The sequence below is a fragment of the Nicotiana sylvestris genome, chromosome 3 (genome assembly GCF_000393655.2).
Source record: "Nicotiana sylvestris chromosome 3, ASM39365v2, whole genome shotgun sequence".
Taxonomy (NCBI): domain Eukaryota; kingdom Viridiplantae; phylum Streptophyta; class Magnoliopsida; order Solanales; family Solanaceae; genus Nicotiana; species Nicotiana sylvestris.
Genome location: NC_091059.1, coordinates 124,889,156 through 124,915,179, shown reverse-complemented (window position 1 = coordinate 124,915,179; position 26,024 = coordinate 124,889,156). Strand labels below are relative to the sequence as shown.

General features: G+C 41.0%; 1 protein-coding gene across 1 annotated transcript; it reads left to right on the top strand.

Annotated features, from left to right (window-relative positions):
* Nucleotides 1–2,562: 2,562 nt before the first annotated feature.
* Nucleotides 2,563–3,305, top strand: LOC104224162 (uncharacterized). Its single transcript, XM_070169782.1, has 2 exons — nt 2,563–2,891; nt 3,020–3,305. The coding sequence occupies exons 1-2, from the start codon at nt 2,563–2,565 to the stop codon at nt 3,303–3,305; spliced, it is 615 nt and encodes a 204-aa protein (XP_070025883.1).
* Nucleotides 3,306–26,024: the final 22,719 nt, after the last annotated feature.

The following is a 26,024-nucleotide window of genomic DNA, read 5'->3' as shown; positions in this document are numbered from 1 at the left end:
TCATCAAGCCTTTGAGGGCATCCCATCATATCATCTCCGCCACTATGGGCAACATCATCAACATATACCCACTGATCAGGTGGTGATGCGTATATAACATCGTAACCTTTTCTCATATCCCATATACATATATATACATAAATATATGTGCGTATATAACACCATCTGGTCATGGGTCAATGTACATGTATAAATGAATGCAATGCATGAGAAGTACGTCAATAAAATCTCTCGGAATGTCATAAGACCATTTTACCTCTGATTAATATCATGAAACAAACTTTATCAACTTACATATTTTCTGAGAACCATGAACATATGATAGAATAATAAGACATATGGAAATCAAGAACATAGGCATCCTTAGAATCTCTACGAATAGTGTTATTTATGGAAGTTATACATATTCTCGTTTTGTTTGTACCGTATGGATCATGCCAAAAAGAAAGAAGGGATAGCCTTAACATACCTGGAGTAGGGAAAAATCCGTATGATGTTCTTGGAATAGGTTGCACCGTACTCCTTTAGAACCGCAAAATTTTACGTTGCTAAAAATTCACGTTGGATTCCTTTTAGTTGCAAGAATTCACGTTTTGTTGAAGGCTTGCTAACGTTCTAGTTGTAAGAATTTTGGTTGAAAAACGTTTTGGGTGTAAAATGGCTTATTATTGGATTTGGTAGAGTTTCTTAATTGTCACCTGCTGGTTAACGTATTTGGATGGCAATGATGGCTAAGGTTTGATTGTAGTGATTGAATACATGATATAGAAAAAGTGAAGTGTCTTGAAATTAATAAGGTATGTTGCCACCTAATCCAAAAATGACTAAGAGTCATTGTTTGGGAAGTGGTTGGCTGCCACATTTTTTGGATGGGTGGGATATAAATCATTAATCTTTATCCACTTATTAGGTAATTAGGTAATGTCCAATTATCTGGTAACTAAACAATTACCCGCATAATTAAGAATTGTCTCAAATTACTTAAAATTCTACTTATTTTTAATACACTTTATACATAATTCTATCATGGTCATATGGTACCTTGTATGGTACTAGTCCATAAATATCGGGTACTATCGCTCGACCCATATTTTATCCTAGATTGGCAACCTTCAACGAAATTCATTTTCTTTAGTTTGTATACCCTTTATTCTTTATAACACTTACTTATCGCTTGTTATAAATAGCATAAATATGTTAACCTTAAGATAATCTTTTCCCCAAGTATATGTCGATTAACTGAAGATGAAACTTTAACGTACTAAACACGAGATGTAACACATTCAGAACTTCTTGGAAATTACAGACACTTACAATTATCTGAATGTTTCAAAGGATTATGTCTTACTGACATTGCTTCCCTTTTCATTGTTGGGGGAAGCTAAGGAATGGTTACAAAAGGAGCTCGTGAACTCAATCCACAATTGGGATGATCTTGCAAGGAAATTATTAATCACGTTTTTCCCACAAAGAAGACAAAGTCACTGAGGAGCCAAATTCTAGGGTTTCAACAATGAGATGGAGAGACTCTCTGACAAGCTTGTGAAAGGTACAAGAAGCTACTCAGAGACTGCCCACATCATTGTCAAACTGATGAGGTGTTGGGTCACACTTTCATTGATGGGTTGGACGAGGCATCAACGATGAATTTTGACTCAGCATGTACGGGTAGCTGCATGGCAAGACCGTATAGTGAGATCTAGATTCTACTAAATAATTTCACTGCTAATGATAAAAATTGCCAAGGAGAAAGGGAACCACGAAGAGCACTTAAACAAAAGGCAGCAGGTGTGATCGAGTTTGATGTCTTCTCAGCAATAAGGGCAGAAATAGCGAGATTAGCAAATTAGATGAATAAAATGACAATGCACCATGCACAACAGATGCAACATGTGCAACAAATGCTTACTTGTTGCGAGTTATGTGGTGAAGGTCACACAAGTGACATATGTCCCGTGAATCCTGAATCAATTTACTATGTGGGGCAACAAGCTAGAGTGCCGATGAATCAATATGCTCAATATGGTAACACATACAATCTGAACTGGAGGAATCATCCTAACTTCTCTTGGGGAGGAAATCAGAATATCAGGCCTCAAGCGAATTACAATCATCCACCTCAACCCCCACACCAAGCAGAAGAGACTTGGACTGATATGATGAAAAATCTCTTGATAGACAATCAACAATTACGCACAGAATTCAGAAATCTAGAGAGGCAGTTTGGGCAAATGGCTAACAATCAGAATACTAGACCTGCTGGAGCTTTCCCGAGTGATACTAAACCTAATATTAAGGCTCAAGTCAATGTGGTTACCTTGAGAAATGGAAGAGGATTAGAAGGAGTTCCAGAGAAAAAGAAGTATATAGCTAGACCTGAAGGAGAATTAGTTCCTTAGCCCATTGAGGAGAATAAGAAAGAAAAACCAAAAATTGTGACAAGGCCACCACCCGTTTCCACAAAGACTGCAAAAGCAAAAAGATAATGCTATGTACAATAAATTCTTAGATATTTTGAGCCACATAAGTGTGAATTTACCTTTTGTAGAAATTTTGCAGGAAATGCCTAAGTATACAAGGTATCTCAGAGATATTGTGGCAAACAAGCGAAGACATATGGAGTTTGAAACATTTTCACTTACTGAAGAGTGTAGTGCTAGAGTTCAAAGTAAACTCCCTCCTAAGTTGAAGGATCATGGGTGTTTCACAATTCCCATGTCTCTTGGAAAACAAAAAGTTGGTAGAGCCCTGTCTGATTTAGGGGCTAGTATAAATTTGATGTCATCCTCTTTGTTCAAGCAACTCGGATTGGGGGTGCTTAGACCTACTACAATCACTTTACAGTTGACAGATACGTCACTTGTTATGCCAGAAGGAATTATTGAGGATGTGTTAGTTCGAGTGGGAAAGTTTATTCTTCCTGCTGATTTTATTGTTCTTATTACGAGGCGGATGAAGAAGTACCCGTTATTTTAGGGTGACCATTCTTAGCTACTGGTGGAGCGCTTATTGATGTTAGGGAAGGAAAGTTGAAGATGAGAGTTGGTAATGAGGAAATTACTTTTAATGTGTACAAGGCACTTAAGCTCCCTAAGCATTATCAGGACTTGTGCATGATTACTACGGTAGAACTGAAGGGAATAGAGCAGAGTCCTGATGTGAATTATAGTGATTCGGATAGGACGACTGAGTTGGATGAGGTGGTGTTGCAAGGTCAGTGTGTAAGGATGATTGAGAAAAGAGCTAGAGATGAAAAAGGAGATCTTCTGAGAGAGTGTAAAAAGGCTAGTCTTAATGGGAGATAGAAGAAGAGAAAGCTCCCAACCTGAGCAGAGTAGCAGTGTCATGCCACGACGTTAAATCAAACGCTTGTTAGGAGGCAACCCATCTTTGCTGCTTTCTTTTATTTTTATTTTTATTTTTATTTTTATATTATTATTGTTGTAGTGTTATTTTTGTTTTGTATGATTATAAGAATAAGAGGTGTTTACCGTGAAAATGGTAATAACAATTAGATTTGATTTTGTGGTTCTAAAAATACGTGATCTATTTTTATGCTAGTTGTTAGGCAATAGATGCTAAGTGAAGGACTAGAAAATAATATAGTAGCTTGTAGATGGTGACATAATCAAACCGAATGGCTGGATATCGGGGCCTCGAGATCGAGTCGGGTGCCCGGCTAAGGGTCATCAATGGAGGATTAATGGTTATGATAAATTCTATGGCAGCTCTTTATGACCAATAATGAGCAATAAATGAAGAACAATAAATAGAACACAATAAGTATAAGCAATAAATGTAAGTAGAGAGATCAAGATAATATGTTAAGTTAGGAAGCGGAGGGAATGTTCTTGTCTATTCATTATTGAGTATCAGATCCCCTATAAAAATATCAAGGGTTCCCCTTATATATGAGGGGAAAATCCTAATATGACACATGTGTAATTATTACATAAAGTAGCTGGTACAACCACTCAATCAGCCTGGTGCAGGTTGTCACTATTTACGCAGGCGTTGTCAGAAAATACTGCTCCTAGGGAATTTCCCGCATACATACGATAAGCACCGGTTCATTCTGCCCCATCACCGGCACGAAGAGTCCTCGAAGACTCCAAACCTCGAGCTATTCTTCGGGCCCCTCGAGGTGAAATTATGCAATGCGTCGTCGACCGTAAAATTGATCTTCCCGATTTTAGCCGTATACATGAGGCAAAGTCATTGGAAGAGTGGAAAAGAGAGTTAGATGGTGAGAACTAAGTGTGGGTGACCGCACAAAGGACTATGCCCGGGGGAAGTCTGAGTACCTGTGAGCCGTTAATGCTTCGGCTTTTGGCCTTTCAGGGAGTTTCTTGTCCACCCTTGTTATTGTTTTGCTTTATTTGTGCATTTGGAACACAACACTCTTTTATGTTTAAGGTGGGAGAATTCTCTAGATGATTAGTAGGATGTAAAAAAAATGTTAACTTCTTATTTTTGATTTCGTAGTTGTGTAGTATTTTAGTAGCTATAAAAAAAAGGCAGAAAAATTGGACTTTTCCCGCCGATGGATCTCCTAGACAGTTTTTTTGAGGGATTTAAGTGTAACGAAAAAGGACAAAAAGATTTTCTTTGTAGGTAATGTAGTAATTCCCCCTTGATTTTTCTTTGTGACGCAGTTCTTTTCCAAGGGGTTTGTTTGAACCGGGTGTAGGTAGTTTTATTTTTTTTGGAGAGCAGCCATGGTGTTGTGAATTAAATTGAAGCAATATATCTTGATTTTGTGACGCTTACGCTCAGTTTTTGACTCTTGTATAAGTACCTTAAATTGTATTATATTAAATTGGCATAACTGCTTTGACTAGAGTGTCTTGATGAGTCCAATCCTGAGTGAGTTATGTGCCATGAATGTGTGAGGTTTGTGTGTTATTCTATGCATTGCATTTGATGTCTAGAACTTTCCCCATGTGTTTGCAAAGCGAAATAGTAGTTTTGTTCAGTCTTGGAAGTGATATTAGTGATTCTTTGTTGAGCCAAACATATATATATATATATATATATATATATATATATATATTTACCCTCCTAATTGTTATGTATCGTAGCTAAACCCGTTGAGCATGCAATCCTGTTTCTTTGGCACCCACATTACAAGCCTTACCCATTTGTTTGAATTAATCATCTATTTGAACCTTTTCACCTCTCATGAGCACTTGAATTGTTATGAACTTTGTAAAAGTTAAAGTGTGGGGTGGTTGGTTTGGCTTTTAAGCGGAACTAATGAAATAAGGAGAAAGGTGCACTGTTTTGAAAAAGTAAGAGCCACTTGAATAGAAAAAGAAGAAAAAACAATATAGTTATTGTGAGCACATGATTTTTGCTTCACGGAAACTATTCCAAAAGAAATCGAAAAAATAAAACAAGTTACCTTCGGGTACAATTTTGAGAATTTACGTGACATTTTGACACTTGGGACATTTTGACAATCCTCAGCGTGACATTTTACCGCCCCGCGAGGGGCGTAAGGGAGTTTTTCCAATTAAAGGACAATCAAAACAGGATTTATTATTAAGATTCAGAGTCGCCACTTGGGAGGTTTATGGTGTCCCAAGTCACCAGTTGAATCCCGAATCGAGGAAGATAATGACTCTGTTTAACAGTCCGCGAACCAGAAATCCGGATAAGGAATTCTATTAACCCGGGAGAAGGTGTTAGGCATTCCCGAGTTCCGTGGTTCTATCACGGTCGCTCAACTGTCATGTTTAGCTTATTTATCTGATTTTTTACATGTTGTAACTTATGTGCCGATTTTAATTTTTAACCGCTTTTATTCAATTTATTAAAGAAAATTGAATGTCGTCTGAGACATGTCTTTGGATTGCGCCGCATGAAATGAACCCGCAATCCTGAAAACATCCGATTCGACGTTTTGGATTTGGATTTGGGTCGCATGAAATGCACACCCGAGTTTAGGGATGATAACATTATTAGATACGCACCTAAAGATGCTAACGCGTTATTATTTTTGAGAAGGCCGTGAAATTCGCTAAATGGCCCTTCCCGAAATCTAAAGAGTCAATATCTACATTTGTGAGGGCCCCACAGTTTGTGATTTATTTCGGCGAGGCGCAACTCATTTATTTTAAGGATATCCTAAAGTGACTACGTTTTCTATTTCGTTTGTCTCTAGAATAAAAGAAGAAAAATACATAATTTATTTACATGCTTGAGAGTTATTATTGAAAAACTTCGAACCTAAATAGTTAACATCGAAGATAGACGGGAACATGGGGGCAGAACAGTTTTGGGCCCAGGCCCAGCATACCGGGCGCAGAACTGGACCTGAACTATTTCTATTTTTAGCGTCTGGTCTGCTACTTACTTGTACACTTTTTGGTATTCACAATAAGGCAGAAATGGAATCAACAACTACAAAACCCCCTTTTATGACTCTAAATATACAAGTCTGCTAACTAAAACAGTTTAAACTACTGATTAATTAACCTAAAGTCTTTATACGTATTTGAAATATGCTTTGTAAAGAAATAAACTGAAATATCAGAATGCTACCACTACATTATTGGTTATTTAAACTAACATGCAGGGCAGTCTATCCACTACTACTGCTCGATACTTAGTTGTACGTAGCAAAGCTACTACATGCTTTTAACAGATGAAACTAACTACTATATTACACAACTTAAAATTTCAGAATATACAAAGCTAAATGTTAAAACTTCAGTTCTTCATTTCATATTCATGCTTCAAATTTCAGACTTACAAGGTTCAACAAATCAATTGTGTACCTGATATTTGGAAAAAGAAAAGAAGGAAAGAAAGATCAGTAGTGCAGCAGTAAACGCACAACAACAACAACAGTAGATTCAGCAACAACCAGCAATACAACCAGTAAAACCAATAACAGGTAACCCAGTAGCAGATTGAAAACCAGCAGCAAACTTAAGAATACCCAATAGTAACCACAAGAAACCAAATAGCAATACCCAAATGAATCCCAATGATCTAAGAAAACAAACACAAGGCGAAGCGGGGATGGACACTAATTCTCAGATTTTGAGTATGCAAGAGGAGAACAACTGAAAATCTTTTTTTTTTGGGTGTAAGCTTTAGCTTTTATCACTTCAACTAACTGAAATTCTATGGGTAAGAATTCCAGCCTATATGCACTCAATATATGACTCTTAAAATTCCCTATATCTCACTTTTAGGTTCTGTTTTTTTTTCTTTACTCTCCAAATCTGTTTTTCTAATACTGAACTGCTAATCTTCAAAATTCAGTCCCAAAATTTGTCCTTAGTGTCCCCTCTTTATAACAAAGAAATGTGTGTTTAAAAGACCAGTCATCCCCTTTTATATTCAAACTTTAGGTTTTTCAGCCTGTATATTCTTTCCCATGTGCACTCCTTAACCCCTTTTATCATTCAGCCCATGATATTCTGATTTCCACCTCAAAAGGTTTTTTTTTTAAAAATGGTGTCACCTCTTCAATTCTTTATTAAAAGCCCATGCTATTTTCGATTTCCAGCCAATAAAGGCACTTAACACATTATCACTCCCACCATTGATCCCTATTTTATTCATTAGTTTAGTGGTATATTAGTATTAAACTGACATACCATTAAAACTGAACAATTTTCAGGTTTCTAACATCCCAAAATACCCCTCTGGGAATCTAAACTACTGCCCTAATAGCTGATTTCTAACTGATCTCTAATGTACTACAGCTATAACCAATTCACAACTAAATTCAAATAATGATTCGATCAAAATGTGAAGCAGTATGAATCAGATTATTCTAACATTCAAACCTGTAAAACTAATCGATGACATTTATCCAATTGACAATACTAGCTATAACATATAACAATTAATCGATAAACAAATAAGACTAGACAGGCCACCAAATGATTTCAGCGGCTTTGCACAAAACAGGGAACCTACATGAATTAACCACTCGACGATATTAATAAAATCGAATACGTATCTTACCACACGTATTTAACAATGGTCAGAAGAAGAGTCGACCAAATAAAAGGTCTTATGAAGACGGAGAAAATTGAAAGAAAATAACAGAAAAATCAACAAATTAACTAGACATGATAACAAACACAAATAGAATTCAAACAAGAACAGAAGGGAAAGAGAAACTTATCTTGGAAGCTCAAAAACAAAACAACCCAGTGGGTGATATCGTACTGGAATTAACCATTGGTCCAGTCGAGTTCACCATGGAATTTCAAGTGATAAATGTGGCGGTATCGTACAATCTTTTGTTGGGACGACCCTGGATCCACGCAGCTAAAGCAGTACCTTCTACGCTGCATCAAATGGTCACATTTGAATGGGATAAATAAGAGATTGTGGTACACGGGGATGACGGTACACATGCCGTCAATGATGCTATTGTGCCCTTCATAGAAACCGACGGTGGCAAGGGCCCATGGGTTTATCAAGTTTTTGACGCAGTCCCAGTGGACAAAATTCCTGAGGGTGGGGGCCTTCCACTTCCCAGAATCACAGCTGCAACCTTCATGATAGCCTCAGAGATGTTGAATAGAGGGTTTGTACCAGGAAAAGGTTTGGGGAGTGATTTGCAGGGAATGGTCGAGCCCGTCTCTTTGCCTAAGAACCTGGATACTTTTGGGTTGGGATTCAAGCCTACCGCAGCGGATGTAAAACGGGCCCGCAAGATGAAGAAAAGAGTCTGGGACCTTCCTAAGCCAGTCACACGACTGTCCAAATCATTTGTCAAAGCAGGGTGTAGAAAGTTACCAGTCCCGGAAATTCTTGGACCTTTGATCGGGTCGGATGGAGATTTGAATGAGGGCCTTGAGAGAATGTTAGCAGATGTCAACATGACAGAGGCTGGAGAGGGTTCTAGTAAGGCAGAAATACAGTTTGTTGGGCCTAGAGCCAATGTCAACAATTGGACGGCTACTCCTCTTCCTACCCGGGGGGAGTCCTGGTAGTAGGCTTTGATTTTTCTTTCTTGTTTTCTGGATTATTCCAGGGTGTAATCCAAATCTCATTTTATTTTGTAAAGTGTGAACCCTGTTATCTCGCATTTTTAATAAAATGAAAATTTTCTCTTCTTATCTTGTTTTAATTTTGTTTTATTCTTTTCTCTTTCTGAACAGTTATCTTTTTACTGGTTCTAATGACATGGCATGGACAACGGATCTTCGACCTAGTCTAAAAAATCAATCTGACTCCGACTTAATTGTATAAGAGATCGATTATGATGATGAGTCTGAATACGACGAGGATGAACCCTTTGAAGAAATAAACAGAGAATTGTGCCAGTTCGAAGAGAAACCCAAGCCTAATCTGAATGACACCGAAGCTGTCAATTTAGGTGATGCAGACGATGTCAGGGAAACCAAAATCAGCATCCACATTGAGTCAAACATCAGGGAGGAATTAATCAAAGCCCTCATTGAGTTCAAAGATGTTTTTGCGTGGTCATATAATGACATGCCGGGATTAAGCACCGATCTAGTGGTCCACAAATTGCCCACTGACCCGGTATACCCTCCTGTCAAGCAGAAATTGAGGAAGTTTAAGATGGATATGAGTGTGAAAATCAAAGAAGAAGTGACCAAGCAGCTGCAGGCAAAAGTTATTCGGGTCACTCGATATCTCGATTGGTTGGCCAATATGGTACCAGTGCCGAAGAAAGATGGGAAAATCAGGGTATGTGTCGACTACTGCAATCTCAACAACGCAAGCCCTAAGGATAATTTTCCATTGCCCAACATCCATATCTTGATCGATAATTGCGCCGGGCGCGAGATCGGATCCTTTATGGACTGCTATGCAGGATATCATCAGATCTTAATGGATGAAGAAGATGCAGAAAAGATGGCTTTCATTACGCCATGGGTAACTTACTGCTACCGGGTAATGTGATTCGGATTGAAGAATGCTGGGGCAACATACATGAGAGCAATGACTACTGTGTTTCATGACATGATACACAAAGAAATTGAAGTGTACGTAGATGATGTGATCATAAAGTCCAGGCATCAGGAAGACCATGTAGCAGACCTAAGGAAGTTCTTTCAAAGACTTCGAAGGTATGATATTAAGCTCAACCCGACCAAATGTGCCTTTGGGGTTCCATCAGGAAAGCTACTAGGAATCATCGTCAGTCGACGGGGTATTGAGTTGGACCCATCCAAGATCAAGTCCATCTAGGATTTGCCACCGCCGAAGAACAAAATGGAGGTGATGAGTCTGTTGGGAAGACTAAATTATATCAGCAGGTTCATCGCTCAACTCACGGCGACTTGTGAGCCCATATTTCGGCTGCTGAAGAAAGATGCTGCGGTAGAGTGGACGGTGGAATGTCAAGAAGCATTTGACCAAATCAAGGGGTATCTGTCAAATCCACCTGTGTTGGTCCCACCAGAGTCGGGGAGACCATTAATTCTTTATCTAATGGTCCTGGAGAATTCGTTTGGCTGCGTGTTGGGGCAACACGACATTACAGGAAGGAAGGAGCAAGCCATCTATTATCTTAGCAAGAAGTTTACAGTATATGAGGTCAAGTACACTCAACTAGAGAGGAATCTGTTGGGGTTAATTTTACTTTTTTTTTATTCATTTATTTTGCTTGAAATGCTAAAAATTAAATAAAAAAAAGAGTCATTTGCCGAACTACGCTGGTTTGATTCTCACCGGATGTGAGATACGTAGGCAGTTGTATCTTTTGATTCAATCTGTTTCTAGTTTGGCAAAGAGTTAACTAATACGGCGTCGTTTGGTTTAAGTAGGGGGTCAGTTCGAACCGGGTAATGGGTCGGGTTTGGGAAAGGCCATGGGATCGCTAGATTAGATTGGATGGACGGCTCAGATCAAATGCCCTATGCGGCGTCGTTTGGGGGCGTCTCTGAAAGACCTGGTTTGGACTAGGTCAATGTAACTGGTTTGGGCCTGAATTTTTGGTTTCACCTGGCCCAATCCGAGTTTCCTTGATACTTCACCCATTTTCCTTTTTTCTTTAATTACCAAAATTAAACAAAAATCCTAAATAAATTGTAAAATCAAAAATAAAATTACACACATATTATTTAACACCTATAATAATTAACACACAAATTAAACATTAAATAAAATCACACAATGACAAGAAACACACATGCATATTTTTTTTTGATTTTTTTTAACCAAATTATGGTTAATTAATTTCTAAATGTACCATTAATTCCTAAATGCATGCAACATGTATTTTTTGTATTTTTAACTATAGCAAGGTGAGCATTTACGGACAGAACACTTATCAAAATGTCACGCAAATTATCAAAAATGTACCCGAAGGTAACTTGTTTTATTTTTTCGATTTCTTTTGGAGTAGTTTCCGTGAAGCAAAAATCACGTGCTCACAGCTGCCCCTCTTTGTCCGAAAGCACAAAGAGCTTTCGTGCAAAGATAAAGTGTGCGAATACGAGCGATTTTTGCCCTGTTGGAGTACTCCGTGTGAAGCATTTTTTTGAAAAAAGATTTGACCGAACCTTTGCTTCAAAGGTTTCCTACATATCCCTGGCTAAAAAGGAATCAGGTCAATGTAGTTCGGGAAGTTTCGGTAGCTGGGACTACCATGAAGCTGTTGTTTTGCTGTTACTACTATTGCTGCTGCTGCTACCGCTTACTGACCTCCTTATTGCACCGTGCTCAAAGAAAAACAAGAAGCTAGACTAAACTGGGGATTACAAAATCATATCTATCTTTCACACTAGCTCTTGTCGCCTTGCTTTCTTGCTGGCTCGTGTTTTCCCCGTTTCTTCTTTCTTTGACTTGACTTGCAGTCTTCTTTCTGGTTTTTGAGATGGGATTCATGTTGGGGGCATTTTGTTGTAACCCTCCGCATTACTGGCTCCCAACTTCAACACTTAAAATGTAAAGACTAAAATGTATTCCTCTATTCTTCCAGACGGGCTCCTGCAACCAAAGTAAACAAAAACAAACGAAATTTTTGCCCCAGTTTGCACTAGGAATATTCGTGAGTTGTTAGCCAAACTGTAAACCACTTCTATTGCAATGATGAGAGTAAACTAAAGACTAGACTAGGATGTGTGTCTCCTACGAGTAAAACCAAACTTGGGAGAAAGTGCATCTCCTACGGGTAAAACAAACTTAGGCAGAAATGCCTCTCCTATGGGTAAGACAAACTTAGGAAGAAATGCCTCTCCTATGGGTAAAAATAAACATAGGAGGAAATGCCTCTCCTAGGGGTAAGAATAAACTTAGGAGGAAATGCCTCTCCTATGGGTAGGACAAACTTAGGAGGAAATGCCTCTCCTAGGGGTAAGAATAAACTTAGAAGGAAATGCCTCTCCTATGGGTAAAACAAACTTAGGAGGAAATGCCTCTCCTAGGGGTAAGACAAACTTAGGAGTTAATGCCTCTCCTATGGGTAAAAATAAACTTATGAGGGAATGCCTCTCCTAGGGGTAAGAATAAACTTAGGAGGAAATGCCTCTCCTATAGGTAGAACAAACTTAGGAGGAAATGCCTCTCCTAGGGGTAAGAATAAACTTAGGAGGAAATGCCTCTCCTATGGGTAAAATAAACTTAGGAGGAAATGCCTCTCCTAGGGGTAAGAATAAACTTAGGAGGAAATGCGTCTCCTATGGGTAAAACAAAACTTAGGAGGAAATGCCTCTCCTAGGGGTAAGAATAAACTTAGGAGGAAATGTCTCTCCTATGGGTAAAACAAACTTAGGAGGAAATGCCTCTCCTAGGGGTAATATTAAACTTAGGAGGAAATGCGTCTCCTATGGGTAAAACGAAACTTAGGAGGAAATGCCTCTCCTAAGGGTAAGACAAACTTAGGAGGAAATGCCTCTCCTATGGGTAAAAATAAACTTGAAAGACCTAGCCTAGGAAATGCTTTTCCTAGTGGTGACGTGTGATCGTCTCAAATAGCCTTTTGCGTAAGCAGAATTGGGGCACTACACCTGAAAAATTCACCCTTCCTAGCTTTGATATGAACCTAGCTTCCATCCCTGTTTCAAACAAAGGAAACTTGTTAGTTTAAACATGGTGGTTGGTTGCACTACTCCTACTGGGGATACTATCAACCCTTTTCCTTCCGTCCTGAATTATCTTTCTTCAAAACTACTTCCCTGAAAACTTGTACTGTCTTCTATGCGAACTGCTGGGGATAACATTTTCTCAAAAATGTGTTATCTTACTCCTCCAAAGACTACTTCCCTTAAGACTGATGTTTCATTCCTATGCAAACCATTTCTCTGTTTATATTCTTCCTTCGAAGACTATCTCCCTTAAAACTCGTGTTACCTTCCTCCTGACATTGCTTTCTTTAAAGCTTGTTTTGCCTTCTCCCGAAAAACTGCTGGGGATATCGCTTTTCTCAAACCTGTGTTAGACTTATCGAAATTTTTTGAAATGAACGAAAATTTTCTGCCCCAGTTTGATAATCTTCTTTGTGACCCTGTCTTTCTACTGTCAGTAATATTCCCTTTCCCTTCTTCAAATCAAAGAAAAATTTGTTTGTTTAAAACGGGGCGAGTTCTCGTGCCCTTTCTGATGGGGATGGTTCTTCTTTTCTCTTCCTTGCTTTGCTATAAAACTTGCTGGGGCTGATATTCCTGCTGGGGATGGTTCTTCTCTTCTCTTCCTTCCCCGCTCTGTGTTGTCCGGCCATTGTGGAGCTTGGTTGAGAATCTGTCGGAGTTGTCCCTATGTCTTGCAAGTCTGCTGGGGATCCTCAGAACCTTTTAACTGTTGCTTTTCCGTTTTCTCCCACTTCCCCTGGAAAGTTGGTCCTCTTGGGGTCTAGACCCATTCATCATTTGTTTTTGAGACCAACCTCATTTCGCTTTGTCGCCTTATCTTTTGGGCCTGTCCTATTTGCATTTTGTTTTTGCATTATTTTGGCGACTGGTAGTAAGTTCTGAAAATCTTTTTCAAAAACAACTGCCGGGGAAGTAAAGTCTTTAAACCAAGAAATGAAAAAGTGATGATCTCAAAAATAGAAAAAGAAGAAGTCTTTCTGAACAAATGCTGGGGAACAGGAAAGAAAAGAACTTATCTGAATGATATAACTGATCCCAAAGATCATGTCGCGCATTCCGGATTAATCAACCCAGTGTGTTTGTATCAATCAACCTTTCTGATGACCTCATGTTGCTGGGGATAAACAGGCACTCAACTCTTTTCCAGATGCGGATCCTTTCCGCCAATCTTGTCTTGTCGCCTCATAGTGACCTTCGAGGGGTTTCACTAATAAGACTCTCTCATTTCTCTCAACTCCCGTCGCCTTACGGTGCCTGTGAAGATTTTCACCGATAAGACTCTCTCATTTCTCTCAACTCCCGTCGCCTTATGGTGCATGTGAAGGTTTTCATCGATAAGACTCTCTCATTTTATTTTATTTTTCAGCTGGGGATCGGAGTGCTACCGATATGACTCTCTCTGTTGGGGGATTCTTTCGGCTATCAATTCATTTCCAGCTTGGGGATCAAAGGGTTATTCCCGGCTTCCATTTGCATTGATTTAGCACTTCTCGGATACTGATCGGGAGGTCTTCTTTGGACATCAATATGGGTTTTTGTGTATGGTTAAAAGAAAAGGGGTAACAAGAGGTTCAAAATAATTTTGATGGGTAAAACATTACAGCTCTTGGAATCAACTTTCTTTCCCAAAATTATACACACAAACTTCTGCCCCAGTTTTTTCTTGCTTGGGGGATTTTTATTTTTTGTTACACTATGACCGAGCCGTGAGGCGCCTACATATCCTTCTCTGAGGAATCAGGTCAAACGTAGTTCCCAATTCCTTTGTTTTTCTTGTGACTTTTCCTTTGTCTTTATTATCATTATTTTTCTTTTTTTTTTTCATTTTAATTACTGATTCCAAAAGAGGGATATGAAAAAAAATAAGGCTCAAAAGAGGAAGCAAAGGATAAAGTGTTTGGATATAAGAAATAATTGCCTCCGTCATTTCATTCTCCGATAAATGCCAACCACAAACAAACAACAATTACAGTCAAAAGAAATCATACATAATATCTCTTAACTGCGTCAGAATTGATAGTCATGTCGACGTATTTCTCGTCGATATCTGTTAAACATAAAGCGCCATTGGACAATACTCTGGTTACAATAAATGGCCCTTGCCAATTCGGGGCGAACTTGTCCTTTGCCTCAGCCTGATGTGGGAGGATGCGTTTCAACACTTGCTGGCCCACTTCAAACTTCCGGGGACGTACCTTTTTATTGTATGCTCTTGCCATTCTCTTTTGATATAACTGGCCATGACACACAGCTGCCAGTCTCTTTTCATCAATCAAGCTCAACTGCTCCAAATGGGTTTTGACCCACTCGTCATCATCATTCTCAGCTTCAGCAACAATCCGAAGGGATGGCATTTCAACTTCCGCCGGTATTACTGCTTCAGTTCCATATACCAACAAATAGGGAGTGGCCCCTACTGAAGTCCGAACAGTAGTACGATAACCCAACAATGCAAATGGTAATTTCTCATGCCATTGTCTGGACCCTTCTACCATCTTCCTCAATATCTTCTTAATGTTCTTGTTGGCTGCTTCAACGGCTCCAGTCGCCTTGGGACGACATGGTGTGGAATTACGGTGTGCAATCTTAAACTGTTGACATACTTCCTTCATCAAATTGTTGTTGAGATTAGCACCATTATCTGTGATGATCACTTTTGGGACCCCAAATCGACAGATAATATGGGAGTGAACAAAATCCACTACTGCCTTCTTGGTTACTGACTTGAAAGTTTTAGCTTCAACCCACTTAGTAAAATAGTCGATGGTCACCAGAATGAACCTATGACCATTGGTAGCTGCCGGCTCATTAGGTCCAATGACATCCATGCCCCATGCAACAAATGGCCATGGCGCTGACATTGTATGCAATTTTATCGGCGGAGAATGAATCAAATCTCCGTGTATCTGACACTGATAGCATTTCCGCACGAAACTGATACAATCACGCTCCATAGTGAGCCAATAATACCCTGCTCGAAGAATCTTATTCGCCAATACATATCCGCTCATATGTGGCCCACAAACTCCGGCATGTACCTCTATCATAACTGTCGCGGCTTGACTGGCATCTATAAATCTTAGCAATCCCAAATCTGGGGTTCTTTTGTACAACACTCCTCCACTGAGGAAGAATCCACTTGACAATCACCGAATGGCTCTTTTTTGGTCTCCGGTGGCCTGCTCCGGGTATATCCCCATCCTGAGGTACTCCTTTACGTAATAAAACCATGGCTAGACATCCACTTCTTCCTCTACAATATTGCAATAAGCATGCTGATCATGAACCTGAATGTGCAATGGGTCAACATGAATTTTATCTGGGTGGTGTAACATCGATTCTAAAGTGGCCAATGCATTGGCAACCTCATTATGAACTCTTGGGATGTGTCTGAATTCCACTGATCGAAATCGCTTACTCAGATCGTGCAAACATTGTCGATATGGTATGAGTTTCAAATCCCGTATTTCCCGTTCGCCCTGAATCTGATGCACCAGGAGGTCCGAGTCTCCCAAGACCAAAATGTCCTGGACATCCATGTCTGCAGCTAGTCACAGACCCAAAATGCATGCCTCATACTCAGCCATGTTGTTGGTACAATAAAAACGCAGCTGAGTTGTAACAGGATAATGACGTCATGCTTCAGAAATAAGTACCGCTCCTATTCCAACTCCCTTCGCATTTGCGGCTCCATCAAAGAAAAGCTTCCATCCTGGTTTGTCAGGTAACTCCAACTCATCTATATGCATTACTTCCTCGTCAGGAAAATACGTCCTCAATGGCTCGTACTCTTCATCAACAGGATTCTCGGCCAAGTGATCGGCCAGCGCTTGGGCTTTCATGGCCGTCCTCATCACATAGACGATATCAAACTCCGTGAGTAAAATTTGCCATTTTGCTAACCTTCCTGTAGGCATAGGCTTTTGGAAGATATACTTTAATGGCTCCAGGCGTGAAATGAGATAAGTAGTATATGAGGACAAATAATGCTTCAATTTCTGGGCCACCCAAGTTAGGGCGCAACATGTCCTATCGAGTTGAGTGTACTTGACCTCATATACTGTAAACTTCTTGCTAAGATAATAGATGACTTGCTCCTTCCTTCCTGTAATGTTGTGTTGCCCCAACACGCAGCCAAACGAATTCTCCAGGACCATTAGATAAAGAATTAGTGGTCTCCCCGGCTCAGGTGGGACCAACACAGGTGGATTTGACAGATACCCCGTGATTTGGTAAAATGCTTCTTGACATTCCGCCGTCCACTATACTGCAACATTTTTCTTCAGCAGCCGAAATATGGGCTCACAAGTCGCCGTGAGTTGAGCGATGAACCTGCTGATATAATTTAGTCTTCCCAACAGACTCATCACCTCCGTTTTTTTCTTCGGCGGTGGCAAATCCTGGATGGATTTGATCTTGGATGGGTCCAACTCAATACCCCGTCGACTGACGATGAATCCTAGCAGCTTTCCTGATGGAACCCCAAAGGCTCATTTGGCCGGGTTGAGCTTAATATCATACCTTCGAAGTCTTTGAAAGAACTTCCTTAGGTCTGCTACATGGTCTTCCTGACGCCTGGACTTTATGATCACATCATCTACGTACACTTCAATTTCTTTGTGTATCATGTCATGAAACACAGTAGTCATTGCTCTCATGTATGTTTCCCCAGCATTCTTCAATCCGAATGGCACTACCCGGTAGCAGTAAGTTCCCCATGGCGTAATGAAAGCCGTCTTTTCTGCATCTTCTTCATCCATTAAGATCTGATGATATCCTGCATAACAGTCCACAAAGGATCCGATCTCGTGCCCGGCGCAATTATCGATATGTTGGGCAATGGAAAATTATCCTTAGGGCTTGCCTTGTTGAGATTGCGGTAGTCGACACATACCCTGATTTTCCCATCTTTCTTCGGCACTGGTACCACATTGGCCAACCAATCGAGATATCGAGTGACCTGAATAACTTTTGCCTGCAGCTGCTTGGTCACTTCTTCTTTGATTTTCACACTCATATCCATCTTAAACTTCCTCAATTTATGCTTGACATGTCATCATTCAATTTCTTGACATGCCGGGTCAGTGGGCAATTTGTGAACCACTAGATCGGTGCTTAATCCCGGCATGTCATCATATGACCACTCAAAAACATCTTTAAACTCAATGAGGGCTTTGATTAATTCCTCCCTGATGTTTGACTCAATGTGGATGCTGATTTTGGTTTCCCTGACATCGTCTGCATCGCCTAAATTGACAGCTTCGGTGTTATTCAGATTAGGCTTGGGTTTCTCTTCGAACTGACACAATTCTCTGTTTATTTCTTCGAAGGCTTCATCCTCGTCGTATTCAGACTCATCATCATAATCGATCTCTTGTACAATTAAGTCGGAGTCAGATTGATTTTTTAGATTAGGTCGAAGATCCGTTGTGCATACCATGTCATTAGAACCAGTAAAAAGAGAACTGTTCAGAAAGAGAAAAGAATAAAACAAAATTAAAACAAGATAAGAAGAGAAAATTTTCATTTTATTAAAAATGCGAGATAACAGGGTTCACACTTTACAAAATAAAATGAGATTTGGATTACACCCTGGAATAATCCAGAAAACAAGAAAGAAAAATCAAAGCCTACTACCAGGACTCCCCCCAGGTAGGAAGAGGAGTAGCCGTCCAATTGTTGACATTGGCCCTAGGCCCAACAAACTGTATTTCTGCCTTACTGGAACCCTCTCCAGCCTCTGTCATGTTGACATCTGCGAACATTCTCTCAAGGCCCTCATTCAAATCTCCATCCGGCCCGATCAAAGGTCCAAGAATTTCCGGGACTGGTAACTTTCTACACCCTGCTTTGACAAATGATTTGGACAGTCGTGGGACTGTCTTAGGAAGGACCCAGAATCTTTTCTTCATCTTGCGGGCCCGTTTTACATCCGTTGTGGTAGGCTTGAATCCCAACCCAAAAGTATCCAGGTTCTTAGGCAAAGAGACTGGCTCGACCATTCCCTGCAAATCAATCCCCAAACCTTTTCCTGGTACAAACCCGCTATTCAACATCTCTGAGGCTATCATGAAGGTCGCAGTTGTGAATCTGGGAAGTGGAAGGCCCCCACCCTTAGGAATTTTGTCCACTGGGACTGCGTCAGAAACCTGATAAACCCATGGGCCCTTGTCACCGTCGGTTTCTATGAAGGGCACAATAGCATCATTGACGGCATGTGTATCGTCATCCCCATGTACCACAATCTCTTATTTATCCCATTCAAATTTGACCATTTGATGCAGAATAGAAGGTACTGCTTTAGCTGCGTGGATACAGGGTCGTCCCAACAAAAGAATGTACGATACTGCCACATCTATCACTTGAAATTCCATGGTGAACTCGACTGGACCAATGGTTAATTCCAGTACGATATCACCCACTGTGTCAGTACCGCTTCCATCAAAACCTCGGACGCAGACGCTGTTCTTGTGGATCCTATCATCAGCAACCTTTAGTTTGTTCAGAGTGGCCAAAGGACAGATATTTGCACTTGATCCATTATCAATTAGTACTCGAGTGACCACCGAGTCTTCGTATTTTACCGTCAAGTAGAGTGCCCTGTTGTGTTCTGTACCCTCTACCGGTAACTCATCGTCATAGAATGTTACTCGGTTTACTTCGAAGATCTTGTGCACTATTTTCTCCAAATGGTTCATTGAGAGCTTGTCCGGGACATGGGCCTCGTTCAGAATCTTCATTAAGGCCTGACAATGATCGCTTGAGTGGATCAACAAGGGTAGTAATGAAATCTGGGCTGGGGTTTTTCTCAACTGTTCTATAATTGAGTAGTCCTAGGCCTTCATCTTCTTCAAAAACTATTCTGCTTCTTCCTCCATTACTGGCTTTTTTATCATTACAGGATTGGTCCTTCTCAGTTCCGCGGAAGCAAAACACCTTCCTGAACGGGTTAAGCCCTGGGCCTCGCATATTTCTTCCACAACTTCCTTCCCCTTGTGCATCACTGTCATTTGGCTGTAGCTCCATGGCACTACTTTTTCACTTGTTATTGGCAACTGCATTACTGGCCTGATAACGACTGGTTCTACGCGGGCCCCCTTTACTACCAACACTGGGGTGCTTGATACTCCCGACAGTACTACCCCGACTGACTCCGGCTTCTTTGCAGCAATAGACGAACCTTTCCCCACTAACATAAATGGCTTGTCATCTACCTTTCCCAACTGTTCTGCTGCCCTTTCACTGGTCGACTTTTCGTTTGGGCTAGCCCGAATCATCATTCCCGTTTGTGAGGGCATTTTGGGTTTCCCTCCTTTGTGCACTAGTTTGATCATGGGGGCCTCATGGTGCACCGGTAATGGGTTTTCATTGATGTTAGGTGCCTCTGGTGCCTGAACCTCGATCCTATTTATGTCAATAAGATCTTGTATGGCAGTCTTCAACTTCCAACACTTCTCTGTATCATGCCTAGGAGCCCCCGAACAACATTAGCAGCTCACTGAGTGGTCCAGATTTCTGGGAAGGGGATTTGGAAATTTGGTTTCGACAGGAATTAAAAAGCCTATCTGCCTCAAGTTGTGGAACAGAGTAGTATAGGTTTCTCCCAACGGAATGAATGTTCTCGGCCTCTGCATCCTTTCGTTCCTGAAAGCCTGATTTCCGCGGAATCTTGGCCCTGAAGGATTCCTATATGCCCTTGGTGGTGGATATGTGTTTTGGGGAGGTGGATATGTATGTTGGGGAGCCAGCGCACGCCATTGCGGGCGAGCCGGAGGCTGGTTGTAGGTTTGGGCATGATGGACGGAGAAATGTGGCTCATGTGGTGGATGATAGGGTTGTGGAGGGTTGTATGGAGTGTGTGGATAATTTGGGTAGTGGGGTCCGGGCTGGTATCGAGGGGAAGGACCTCTTGTTCTGGACCAAGTACCTGCTTCGACTGTTGCGACCTCCTCTCTCTTCTTTTTCCCGAGCGCACCCCCCGTGCCACTCTGGATAGCCTGAGTTATGGCCTTGATTGCCGAATAACTCATTATCTTGTTGGACCGGAGTCCCTATTCAACCATGCCGCCCATTTTTACTACTTCATTAAAAGATTTACCAACTGACGTCACTAGGTGACCAAAGTAAGTTGGCTCCAAAGTTTGTAAGAAGTAGTCCACTATTTCACCTTCCCTCATTGGCGGATCTACTCTTGCTGCTTGTTCTCTCCAACGGAATCTGAATTCCCTGAAGCTCTCTCCAGGCTTTTTCTCAAGTTTTAACAGTGTGAGACGGTCCGGGACGATCTCAAGGTTATACTAGAAGTGACCCGCAAATGCTTGTGCTAGATCATCCCAGGTATACCACCTGCTAGGATCCTGTCTCGTGTACCATTCGAGTGCGGACCCGCTTAAACTTTGACCGAAATAAGCTATCAGGAGCTCATCCTTGCCACCCGCTCCTCTCATTTTGCTACAAAAGCCCTGTAAATGTGCCATAGGATCACCGTGCTCTTCGTATAAGTCAAACTTGGGCATCTTGAACCCTGCTGGTAATTGGATGTCAGGGAAAGGGCATAGATCCTTGTAGGCTACGCTGACCTGGTTGCCCAATCCGTGCATGCTCCTGAAGGATTGCTCCAGGCTTTTGAACTTCCTCATTACCTCATCCTGCTTTGGAACCTTAGCCGGCTTTTCAATCTCCGCCGGGACCTCCAAGTGGGGATTATAGGTATGGGGTTCTGGTGCATTGAATGTGGGTTCAGGGGGATAGTATTGCGCATCGTGAGCCTGAAACAACGGCTCACTAGTTGATCTTTGCAGCGTGGCTGGTGTGGGTCGCATAAAAGCGGGAACATTTGGTGGTGGGAAATGTTGATGGGGTGGTGGAGCTTGGGAATCATAGGGGCTTCTCCCCTGATAATAGTGGTGATTCGGGAGGCTTGTTGAAGGTCCAGGGTGAGGGTATTCCGGCATATGCCCTAGTGTAGGAGTAACGGGTGGTTCAGGTCTCTTTTGCACTTTAGCCAAGGCTAACTGCATCGCGTTCATTTCCAATCCAATCCTCTCTATCTTCTCCATTGCCTCTTTCAGCAACTGGCTTACTGGCCTTTCTTCCTCGACACTGTTTTCTGAAATAGTCATGATTATTAGTATAGGTCCTTTAGATCTGGTTTGATAATGATGTGATGCCAGAACGCTTTAACAACTAACTATCTGATATTTGGAAAACAACAAACTTGTTAGCGTTAGAGTTTTAACAGATTTGGTAATTACACGTTAGGGATGCAATGTTCCTAAGCAGTTAACCATTTCTAACATGTTTTTGCTCCAACCGCGTGCGTCATCCCGACTTGTTTTATTTGTGCCTTTAAAGTGTTTTGGGAACCCTCCGCTTTCCTCTCTATTATTTTTCTTTTCTTCTTTCTTTTCTTCTCTTTTTTTTTCTTTTTTAGTGGTAGTCAAATCTTATGTGGATTGCCTATGTATCACGTCCCCGCGTGAATCAGACCGGGTGTAGTTCTGCCACAAAGTAAAGGCATAAAATTCTTTTGGAATCATTCAATTCTTCACCAAAATTTGCTATTACAAGCTACTTATTTTAAACAAAGTACAACAAAATACAGATTCCAAAATACTTAACTTGACCCGATGAAAAAAATGCATATTCCAAAATACTTAACCTGACCCGATGAAAAAAAATAACATATGGGAAGATAACAGACCCATAAAGTCAACAAACAAGACTTGAACTAGGGATACATTAAAGCTTTCAATTTAGGTGCCCGCGAGGCATTGTTCGGCCTTTCCGCGGGCTTAGATGTAAGACCCCTTTGTAAGCTTTTCAACTCATCCATGATCCGATGGACGTAGCCCATGACGGAGGCAAGAAGGGTATCATGAGGTATTTGCTCACATGCTAGGCATCTCATGTAGATGTAGTGCCCAATCTCATCAATCCTACCCCGGATGTTATCCCTTTCCCTGAACAGTTGCTCTATTCGCCGGTTCTTTAGTCCCAGAAGTGAGCATTGTTGGCGAGTCGATCCTGGAACCTCTCCATTTGTTCTTCCATTCTGGCCATTAAATCATAACAGCGCCTTCTGTTTTTTCGGGCATCTCGGGCTTGTTTAAAGACCCGCTCCTGAAGATTGGAGTTTGTTTCACTTAATAGTCCAATGGTCGCTTTGTAATCCCTTATGACTTGCTGTAGATGCCTTTTCCGCGCCATTGTACCTTTTGCCCATCTGACTCGCATTCTTGCTATGCAAGCCTCGGATCTCTCCAAGTCCTCTCGGCTTTTGCTGACCTGATTCCTCAACTCTGCTATCAACCTCTCGTCGGACCGACTTTTCTATCGGTCACCGGCATTCCTTCTGTCTTGGCGGATTTGGGCTCTCAGGGCCTTGTTTTCTTGAGTCAACTTGCTTTTCTCTCCTGTATCAGCATCAATTTGCAAGCTGCTTTGATATTTCAGCCCCTCAATTTGCTGTTTTAGCTTGCCAATCTCGACCCAATATTCTTTCTCTTTCGCTAGCCAACCCCATTGTGCTTGTGATGATTCTACAAAGTATTGGACTTAAGGAATCTACATTCATGCCACAGCTTTCTAATTTTTCCTTCGGGGAATACAACTCCTAAGCTCAACTCAATGGCGTGCTTGCTTAGATCCTCATCAGTGGGAATTAACTGAAATTTTCCTAGCTGGCGCAATACCCGATGAGGAGCATATGGTTGGATACTGCGAACTCCCATCAAAAGAATATGACATTCCTCGGCCGCCATGTATATTACCTCAGTATCAGGCAACCACCCAAATGCCCATTCAATTTTGTTGGCCGTCATTGACCTTAATCGTGCCAGCCATGCTTCGACACCTTCGGGGAATACAACGCCTATCATCCGTTTCTCAAAACCATTGATACAGTTTTTTTCGGTCAACCCGTGATTCATGTATCCTACTCGGTGATAGAGGTGTTCTTGCATCCACAGCTGAAGTAAAGATTGCATCCCTGGAAGAAATCGCCTCCTTCTCGGCATATAGTTAAGGCTCGGTAGATTTCAGACAAAACCAAAGGGACCACAGTACTGTTAGTTTTTTGGATTGCAACATCAGCCATCCCTGCAAGGCCAATCTTTATTTTCTTATCTTTGCGTGGACAAACCACGATCCCCAGGAATGCTGTTATGAATGCCAAAGTACGTCTCGCCTCCCACTTGTTCATGTTCCCAGCATGAGTTAGTCCGAGGTTCGGCTCGTCAAAACCCTGAGGAGCACCATACCGTTGATATAAGAATTGGAGAGCGCAGCATCCTCTCGACAAATCATCATTTTGCACCTTCCGGCTAATGTTTAGCAAATCCAAAAACCCGTGCGGATATACCGGTCTTGGTGAAAGCAAATATTGTCCCCTTAATTTTCCATTCAACTCCGCATATCCTGCGATTTCCTCTAGTGCAGGTGAAAGTTCAAAGTCAACAAAACGAAATACATTGCGGGTTGGGTCCCAGAACGGTATTAGAGCCTCGAGAATATCTGTCCTCGGCTTGATATTCAACATATTGACAAAACCTCCCAAAACTCTTCCCACTATCTCTTTACTATCGTCTTTCAGATCATTCCACCACATGTGGAGTTGTAGAGGGACTTCGCTAAAGACTGAGAACGGTTCATTTTGATTTGTGCTCATCCTGCACATTTATTAAGGTGATTAAAGAAAGAAAAACTTTTATTCGACTCAAAATAAAACTATTTATATTCCATTTTTCAATTTTGAATATGAAGGACTCGGTTTTCAAATACGGCCTTTCAGCACTTCGGGGACAAAGATTTTAAGGCTGTGTAGGCCTACCAGTCAAAAAATCACAAAAATGGCCGTTTGTGCAAATTCAGCCTTCCGGCGTCCCTTTCGGGAACATTCGGCTATTTATGGCAAAACAACCTTACTCGACTTATTTTTCTTGCCCTTTTCAGCGTAAACAACACATTATTGCAAACACGGCCTTTCAACGCCTCTAGGACGAAAACTTAAGGCTGTGAGGGTCGAAACTCGAAATGAGACCAAAGGTGGCTATTTACGCAAGGTCAGCCTTCCGGCGTCCTGTTCGGGGACACTCGGCTATCTTTGCACAAACGGCATCACCAGACTCAATTATGATAAAAAATTTAAAATTTTGCAATTTTTGGCTATTTTTCAAAAGAGGAAGTTGGACCCGATTAGGGCTGCCTACGTATCTCACATCCGGTGAGAATCAAACCAGCGCAGTTCGGCAAATGACTTTTTTTTTTTAATTTTTAGCATTTCAAGCAAAATAAATGATTAAAAAAACTACTTTTAAAAACAATATATTTTCGCTTCCGTTGGAAAATAAACTATTTTGAAACAAAAATCAAGACTCCTTTTCTTTTCCCATAACAGAACAAACTATTTTTTTTCATTTTCCATTTTTGCAGTCCAGACAAACTAAAAATGATAGATTTTTTTTTTGAATAAAACAACTATATTAAAAATAAAATATTTTTTCACAAAATTTCGGCAGAGTTTCGACAGTATTTGGGTATTGGTTTTTTCCAAAACAATCAATTAACTCTTCAACTGCTATTTTGCCTTCTCCCGAAAAACTGTTGGGGATATCGCTTTTCTCAAACCTGTGTTACACTTCTCGAAAAATTTCGAAATGAACGAAAATTTTCTGCCCCAGTTTGATAATCTTCTTTTTGACCTTGTCTTTCTGCTGTCAGTAATATTCCCTTTCCATGCTTCAAATCAAAGAAAAATTTGTTAATTTAAAACGGGGCGAGTTGTCGTGCCCTTTCTGCTGGGGATGGTTCTTCTTTTCTCTTCCTTGCTTTGCTATAAAACTTGCTGGGTCTGATATTCCTGCTGGGGATGGTTCTTCTCTTCTATTCCTTCCCCGCTCTGTGTTGTCCGACCATTGTGGAGCTTGGTTGAGAATCTGTCGGAGTTATCCCTGTGTCTTGCAAGTCAGTTGAGGATCCTCAGAACCT

What these genes read in the sequence shown, in the direction of transcription:
- LOC104224162 (XM_070169782.1), top strand. Translation starts at nt 2,563, where the DNA reads ATGCCTAAGTATACAAGGTATCTCAGAGATATTGTGGCAAACAAGCGA. An exon ending in GAAGGAATTATTGAGGATGT is followed by an intron (nt 2,892 to 3,019) that starts GTTAGTTCGAGT and finishes TATTGATGTTAG; the next exon opens with GGAAGGAAAGTTGAAGATGA.